The sequence below is a fragment of the Opisthorchis viverrini genome (genome assembly GCF_000715545.1).
Source record: "Opisthorchis viverrini unplaced genomic scaffold opera_v5_66, whole genome shotgun sequence".
Classification (NCBI taxonomy): Eukaryota; Metazoa; Platyhelminthes; class Trematoda; order Opisthorchiida; family Opisthorchiidae; genus Opisthorchis; species Opisthorchis viverrini.
In genome coordinates, this window is record NW_008751723.1 from 84,534 (window position 1) to 93,419 (window position 8,886).

Here is an 8,886-nt window from a genome sequence, read left to right on the forward strand (position 1 = left end):
TTGACGGAAACCCGGGGACTGCGCCTACCTGATGAGCCCCAAGATGGGCGAAACCGGTCGTGGGCTGTCGGTGGATTTTCAGCAACCTTATGAGTAGTACATTACAATTATCACAAACTACCATGATATCCTGTTTATCTAATCCTAATGAATTTGATGAAATAGTGACTGTACATGGTATAAAAAAATGTGGGCATGAAACAGGCCTTAAAGTACGTGAGGACCGTGTCTTGAATGTTTTTGGGTATGCGTATTTACAAATCAATCGTCTAGTTTTTGAGATTGGTTTCAACATCAGAAAACAGACAGCTGCGTCAGGTAGGCCTGGAACTGAGTCCCACTCTAACTCATCATAGCACTGATACAAGCTAGTGCCACAAGCGGGTGATGTGTAGTACATAGTGACGGCAGGTTTGACCAGTTGTTGCCCTGAGAACGTACCTCGGTACAAAGTGAACGTAATGAGTGCTCTGGAGTTGAGAAGGCCCGAGTGAAACAGAATCACTGACGCTACCGTTGCTAGAGGAAGGACGCTTACACAATAGTTGAGAAGTCTTTGCCTGTGAAGTTTTTCAGGGCTGCCCATCCGTTCGAAAAACAAAAGTTTTTGGAACTGACAATTCCTGCTTACGCGTGGCTACCTGAGAGTGGGACATGATTAAAATAAATCCAGCAAAAGAGCGTGGAATAATTGATGTCCTCCATGTTACAATCACTAACCCGGTGCAAACAACCAATAACAGTCATGCGCAACCGAAACAACTCTTGATATGTGAATTAGTTTGGACAAACCAGGCTGTACTACAGAAATGTAGACGAGTGACAGCGTCTCTGCTAGCTTGTCTCGCAGTCTCATCGCATTTCATGATCTGTTTAGATGCTGATAAGACGATTAGAACAGACAACGAGGCGGAAGGACAAGGGAGGGGAGTAGTAATAGCATTCATTCATCACAAGTCTAATGAGTTTTCAAGCCCAGGCAATGGGGTGTGGTAAGGAATTAAACACGCTTGATGTTTGCCTCACCATCGATCACTATGGAGCAACACACCCGCTCTCCTCCCCGTGCGTTGTTCGGATGACGTCCTTAGCTGATAGGTAGATAGATGGATGCACGTGCATGTGTCCAACCACTAACCAACATTCTTAAACGGTAGATTATTGACGCTGAATGAGGATAAAGCAAGCAATCTTATCTTGGGATAAACGGAGTGAAAGTGAGCTGGTGATGTGGACCCGAGGGGGAGGACCATTTTGCATGGAAGCAATACAACAATCGCCATTAGTCACACAACCCCTACCCACAAAAACGAGGTTGTGATGAGAGTTTGATGGGGAGCTAGAAGGCAATTACCATTAGAATTATATGAACTTTATGGGAGCCGGCGATTGTGTGCTGCTAACTTGGAGGAACGCGGAATTCCGAGAGCGATTTGTTGCATGTATCGATGATATCGCAGCCACGTAAATAAAATGTGAATGCGTGTGTTACGATCCCCCAGAGAGATGAAATCCATTTCTTGCACCCTGAATAAACCCTTAATATGCGTAGCTAGCATGTTGTTTAGACGTTGAGTTGACATCTAAAACATTTGTAATTATTGGGCTATTTGGATCCTGTTTTCAGTATCAATTGTACTTCAGCACAATTAAAGAACTTGGAACGTAATACGAACAAAATAAAGTACTGTCGAACCGGGACTCCTATTATTCCACACCACATTGATTAGTTGGGCAAAATAAAGTGCACAGGAAACACCACCAGAAAAGGTGTAACAAGGGAAGGTGCAAACTATTCGGCAGCGTATCTCTTGGTTAGCTCTTCCGTGAATAAAGCAATAGAAAGACGGGTATGTTGCATCCTGTCTTTTGAAGACAGATTACTACACACGAATACGTGCATCCGTACCAGAAAACGCGGCCGAAAAGCTCCTCTGGTATTGGTGAGCATGAAAACTGCCGGCTCAATATGGATTTTTTGATCCAGGCAGAAAAGTTTTACAGGAGTGCTGAAAGCAACAAAAATGATTTGCACTTTGCACACACAAAGGACAATAGAGGTCCCAGAGCCAAAACTTGAATCCTCTTTGGATAGATAGAGAATGTCATTTGCATACAAGTTCAACTGTATCTATCGTTCATGATGTGTGAAGGTTTCTTAACAGCCTTATGACTAGTGTGTTACGTCTATTGAGTGATACACTCTCCAGTATATGTGTGCTTGAAATGAGCTAATGGAATTCAATAACTTGCATGTGAAAAAAACTCTATCTGAGTAAGTTAGGAGCATGTTGCTTCGAAATTTGAGTACCTCGAGGGATACCCATTGAGATGTGCATTTTTACTTGCACAGTAGTGGAACTATCATAGCTTTCTCGTACACTAGCTGCCGTTCAAAGACAAGCAAGCAGACGGATACAACAAATCAGAGATGGATGCAAGTTAGGCAGGGACACAAAATATCAGATTTGGGGATGGCAATTAAGCTCACAGTAGGTGTTCATAAGTAGTGATAATCATCAAGGCAGTCATCCTCCAGCTAATTTACACTCAGTTGTATGCAGTTTCTTGTTGTTTGACCGCATTTCAACGAAAATTCTCAGCCCTGTGTTACTCACCAGATTATTACGTGCTGAAGGGATTCCAAGATACCAACCCCACATTTGTCTACTTGTTTTAGAGTGCATTGTTGGCGCAGCTGAGAATAAGATAGGTATATACGCCAGTTATGTTTCCAATAGCTGCTAAGCGGTGTCGTCCAAATCTAATAATCTTCATAAGTATTCATGAAATGGATTCCCAACAACCATCAACCAATCTACGTAAGGGCCACAAAGTTTCACAAGAAAAGCCCATTTTCCACCCCGCTCGCATCCGAGTCGTGAAGGGATCGTGGTTATCTAGCCGAAAATCGCTGGATGCTTTCAAAAGCGACCGCCGCTCATGCACGTGACCTGTCAATATCAACAATGGTAACCGTGCGGTTTTCTTCTAAACAGACACTGATTTAAATTGGATTCCTTCAGACAGGTGAAACAAAAGATACTGCCAGCAGCTTTGTTCTTAAGCAGTGGACCATTAGAACGGCCAAAAACTTCTTTCTTGATACGAATAAGACGATTACTTTGAGGAGGTTGATGAATCCTCTACGTTCAACAGTATTTTCTTTGGTTTGAGCATTCAGCTTGATTCCATTTCATCTTCGAAAATGCCACCCACGACCGCCTAATATTTTTGGGTTAAGAAAGCCACAGTGGGTTATCGAAGAATCCGAAAGAAACTATCCTTGCTGCTGACCTCAGGACGACGCTGTGATTTCCGCACTTTTGAGACAGGTGCATCTGAGCTTCGTGACGGTTTACCTACGCCGAAATTTTGTTAGCTGCATAAGGACACGTGGCTACATTCACTCATCGAATACGCCCACGCATGGGGACTGGTCGAAGTAGTGTTGACTTTTTTGGAGGAAGGACTATTCTCAGGGGTAACAACTCTGATCGGCAACATAAACAAATGTTAATATAAGCGATCCCCAAGAGAGCATCGGACATCTTCTAGGAAAGAAGAATGCTGCTCACGTAGATGACGGAGATTCTTCAGGGGAACGGTCTCATTAGAGGGTTACTGGATTCATTCATTTTTTGTTCAGTAAAGGTCGTCTGTAGTCCAGACTTTTGACTGAAAATTTTCATGCTTCTTAACTTGAGTCAATAGCCTCAGTCCCAGTTTTTGCATCTTAGTAGGCGTAAGGAAGCCAGTAACACTGTTCTTTATCTGGAGAAACTACCCCACTTAGAAGTGGTGCACTATTCATAAGGTTGCTAAAAACTCATCAATAGCCCACGACTGGTTTTACTCTTCTTTGGGGTCGTCGGGTAGGCCCAGTCCCCGAGTTTCCCTCAACCTTATGTTCTGCCTGACACCAAATTGCACGAAATTCGGCAAATAGCAAACCAGCTCGGTTTTCACGACCGACTCACTTGAATCCCAGCTGAACTTCTCGTTTATGATTTTCTTTTTTGTACCAACTCAAGCAGTTTCATCTGGTACAAAGAAGGTCGTAAACGAGAGATTTAGCTGGGTGTCACGTGAGTTATCCTATTTAGAGTTTTCCGATCCTCCGAAGCATCAATTAGGGATAGTATCTTCATCAGTCTGCATATATCAGTCATTGGATTATTCACTCTTGTTATTTTATTCTGTAATAAGTTTATGTTCACGTTCATTTTGAGGGTTTATAACGTACCCTGGCTCTAAGCCACAAGCCCCTGCTTAGAGTGCACGAATGGCATGAATCCTCCTCATAAAGGGTTTATGTACTGCGCTAAATGTGGTCATTAGAGGGTACTTAACAATGCCTGGTATGAGCGACGTGCATTCCAGCTGGTCAGCAAAAATTACTCTTATTAAAAATGAAGCTGATTACTTTCTGGATTTTTTTTAAACGTTTTGCCATTTTGATATGACTAAGTTCAAAATGGTCTTTGCTCGGATTCACACCACTATGTAATAATCATTTAATTATTTAGTGATTGATTTAGAGCAGAAGTGGTCGATTCTGGAAAGCAGTCCATTACGCGCTCCATCCTCACGACCCATTCTGTGGATTGAGCCGTACCGTTAGTACCAACACCAAGTGACCGCCAGCCTCATTTGTGAGAACACCGTATATCAATTCAAATGAGTTTTTCTTGATGCCAAAATTCGTTAGGAATATGACTACTAGTGGGCATTCGATCACCGCTTGACTTCGGGATTAAGAATAACAGTTCTGGACATGAACATCGAGAAATTGAATACTGTTACATCCACCTGAAGCGACCCCATCAAGACTGACCGCTCCAAGTTTCTTTATTGAATCAAACATAAAAGTAACACCCAGAGCATGTTGCATATTAGGCTTGACTGGCAATATTCTGAATGACGAGGGATAGCCATCCACCAGGCGTTAATCTAGTTTTCAACCGGACATTCCATTACGAATAAGTCATTTCCAAATGAGACTCACCATGTGGAAGATTTCTAGTCACATACACGATTGAGATAAGATGTTGCAGCGATGCCCCAGTGGTCCCCCTGTTTGAATAACTCAACAGGTGAGTGAAAACAAATTACATCAGCTCTGAAAACACTCGGGCGAACGCCGGGATTGGTTGACAACAGTCTGAAAGTGTTTCAAACCGATGAGATCCGTCTGCGCCCAACTGATGGTTCTCACCAGGGACCAGGATGCACTGTCGCTGAGCTTCTCAAGATATGACCATATATTTCACTGTGACTATCCGTTATTTTGGATTTTCTCAGCCTATGGCCTAGTTAGTCGAGTAGCTATAATCTAAATCGTATAAAATTCGTCACTCTACTACAAATCTGTGCTCTTCAAGTCGAAATCTCAGGAGGCTCTGAGTTGCAAAATCAAATCTCAAGAAATATTTTATGAGCTCAATGTGACGGCGATAGATGTGTGTTCAGTTTTCTCTAAGTGGGGACTAATCTCAGTTTTATCCGTTTACTTCAGTCAAATACTAAGCGTGGAGAAAACGCGCACACCCACTGAGCAGAAACGATTAGCTGTCAAGCAGATGACACTGAGCTAATGAGACCAACCATCACGACAATCCCTGCTGACCAATCGCTGTCTCAATATAAGACGGTATTCGGTCATTATGACACACACTTCTTGCTTTTGCGAACTTCCCTTGGGACAAGAACTAGTTTGTTCACATTTATACAGTAAACATGACAGGAGAGATGAGAGACATAGCCCTCTTTAGAATTGACCCAATCAGCTGGAGAAGTCATCTGCATTGGGAGCATTATTGTTGGATGATTAGTTCTTCGTAAAAATGAAAAAAAGCGATGTAACACAATGTGCTAGGCTATGGCAGCAAGGAAGACCTTTAATTAATAGGTCTACCATCACACGCAATCGCAGTCCTCTACTAACCAGTAGCTAATCCAGCTGAACCTATCAAGCTCTTTTCTAGAACATGAACGAATTGATGAGAGTGGATGCGACCAAGCTATACAAGTGTCCATACTTAACATACTAATGTTGTGGAGAGCCAAATTGAGCAACTCACCGCGGTCTGCACAGGACAGACCAGGAAACTCAACTTACGCAAGATCGGCTAAACTTGTCAAATTCAACATCTTGAAACTGAGAGCCAGTGTCCATACTCCCGGGGCAGCAGTCTTTAAATTTGGATGAAGAGGGTTCACATGCGTTTGAACGTCGAACCGCGAAAGGTCTTAAGATTATCTGTGCTGCAACATCTCATGCCCACGATCCGGGGAAACTGAGATGATACAGAGCAGCCTATTGAGGAGCTGCTGTGATCACCCGTTTGTGAAATGAATGTAAAGTGAAATAAATCCATGTAATGCTACGCCTTCCAAGAGCACAAAGAAGACATGGCCGAGGCTAGGCACCGTAACGCGATGGCAGTTGCAGTCACTCTGGACCATTAGGAGAAAGCGGAACTGTCTTGACCAACTGGCTCGCTTCTATCATTCTTCTTTAAGCCGCACAAATTTCCAGTTTTCTTTGTGGATTCAAACTGTAAAACTTAAGTAAAGTGGAAAACTTTGCCGTGTGACTATGCAGTTACTTAAACTTGAGGTGCAATCACCTCAAGTAATGTTATCACGGCGAACAGTGTGGCCGCAAAGTCAGTATAGGTGACTAAAGTTCTGTAGAGTTTTGTGTAATACCGCTGTTTAAGAACGTCACGAGTGTTCGGTTGGATACAAGCGAACATATACCATAACATACTAAGTAGCTTATAACACACTTGAAGAACAAGGATTCGATCCCCGGACTGTGCTGCAAACGCGCTTACTTATTTCCAATTGTATTCTGTGAACATGCAGACAATCACGTATTTTAGTGAGTTGTACGTTCAAGGGTAACTCGAATAACGGGGTACCTGTCTCACATGCATCGGGTGATGGACGAACGATTAGGCACTGCTATAGGGACCTTCGAAAACCTGGCTTAGAGAATGATAGTGCGAGTAGTCATCGTTAACAGCGGTGTCGTCGCGCGACACACACCATTCTTGTTGCATGAATCAAGTAGGCATCTTGACTTGATGACATTCTCCGAATTGCTGCGTTTCACAATGAAAATTCTCTTTATATTGATACATTATGTGGAATACTTATGAACACTAGTGTTCCTATTTTTTTTTCTGCTAGCAGTGGAATGGTGCGCAGTTTTAATATCAACCAATCTATAAAGTTGCACTTGAAAGAGTTACCTTAAGGAGTTTCATCAGTACTTTTAATGAGAGCTGTAAAACCTGGTTTGAACCGGATTTTTACTTAATCAGACAAATCGACTAAGGATAGAGTCGGAATTCTCTCTTATTTAAAACCAGTCCAAAGAGAGAATTTGGTAGAAAGTCAGAAAGGGATAGCCGATATAGTTGGAACACAAATCTCAGCCATATGAGCGTATTTATCCCAACTGAAACTCGTCAGGTGGTAAGTCCTAAAAACGGGAAGTACTTTAATGGCTGAGCTGTCGTGAATCTAGCCACATCCTTGCTGAAGATTTTTCGAATGACTTGGTAATCCTAGAAGGGATGGAGACTTGAATTCCCCCTTGGATATCAGAGGAATTCAGCGTAGTCTTTTCCCTCTTTCCCTTTATTGTGATTTAACAGTAGAGCTTTGAAGCAACATATAGTTGTATAGCAGTAAAACAACGGTGTTTAACATTGATGGCGTACCATTGCTTACGACGATGACGAAGAGCTGTTTTTTATGGAGCAAACTGAAATAGGTCAACAAGGGTTTGCAGACGGAAAGACCACTTCGTGGCAAACAAGTGATGGTCTCTGTGGGATAATTTTGTCTATTAACGCGAAACGACAACACCAAGTCATTGATAGTTCAACATTTATTTCGACTGGATGCAAGTAGAGAAGCAATTAATTGGAAGCGAGTTCGGTCAAAAATGCTCTCGAGAAGTTATACATCCATTGAAAAGTCATCCTGGCTTGGATCTCCTAATTTTGACAAAGTTAGAAAACGCCACAAAATCGGGTCTAAATGCTCAGCCAACTCGTATTCTTCGGTGGAGCTGGGCTTTGAGTTCTCACAAAGCCTCTGTTCCAACAAAGAAATACCACCACGCTGTGTCGATGGAAGCGAACCACGTCGGCCTGTGGGATCGACTCCCATTGTTTCATCGAGGACGGTTTGCAGTAGGGGAGCGAGACTGGGCCCGAGATCGCTCAGTCCGCTTCGTACCGTGTCGATGTAATTTGTGGGCAGTGTGGAGGGCACATTCGTTGGTAGTCCGGAGGACTGGTTCGGTAAAACTAGGTCACAGCCCGCATTACGTAAGATTTCATCGGCACGGGTCATGTACTGTTCCGCCTTTTCCACAGTTTGCGAAGCAACGGTGACCTGTAGAAATAAACAGAAAGTTGAAACCAAGATGGAGGACTGTAATGTTTTTAATTTCACGTAAATACAGTACCTAATTCGAAAACTTCTGTTTCCTTGTGGCTTTCATGTCATTTTTGTAAAACTGGGAATTCGGACACCACTGTTAGTATTTTGGAGGAAAGTATTGAAATCTCAAAGTGCATACACCGGTCATTTGGACGAGTTAAAAACCGGCATGCAGCAGAACTGTCGGTAAATCGGACAAAAATAACCAGCAAATCGATGACCACGTCAAGTCTTGATTAATTCAGCATTTCACTCAAGATCCTTATGTCAGTTCTCTATGAGCCAAGGCCGATGTGGCTCCATGTGCACATAGAAGAAGCAGTTAACATGTCCGATGACAGGCCTATATGGCCATTGTTCAGGGGGATGTTTGAAAGAGCAGCGCTGTTGAAAAATCCATCTCAACGTATATATATATAT

At 42.8% G+C, this 8,886-nt stretch overlaps 1 protein-coding gene across 1 annotated transcript in view; it reads right to left on the bottom strand.

The window, feature by feature from the left end:
* Positions 1 to 7,870: 7,870 nt before the first annotated feature.
* The window catches only part of T265_04180 (hypothetical protein), a gene marked incomplete at both ends in the record, with an annotated part of 12,270 nt that continues 11,254 nt past the window's right edge, over positions 7,871 to 8,886 (bottom strand). Inside the window, one exon of the mRNA XM_009168862.1 lies at positions 7,871 to 8,418. Coding sequence (XP_009167126.1) covers positions 7,978 to 8,418 — 441 coding nt within the window. The remainder of the gene's footprint in view (positions 8,419 to 8,886) is intronic.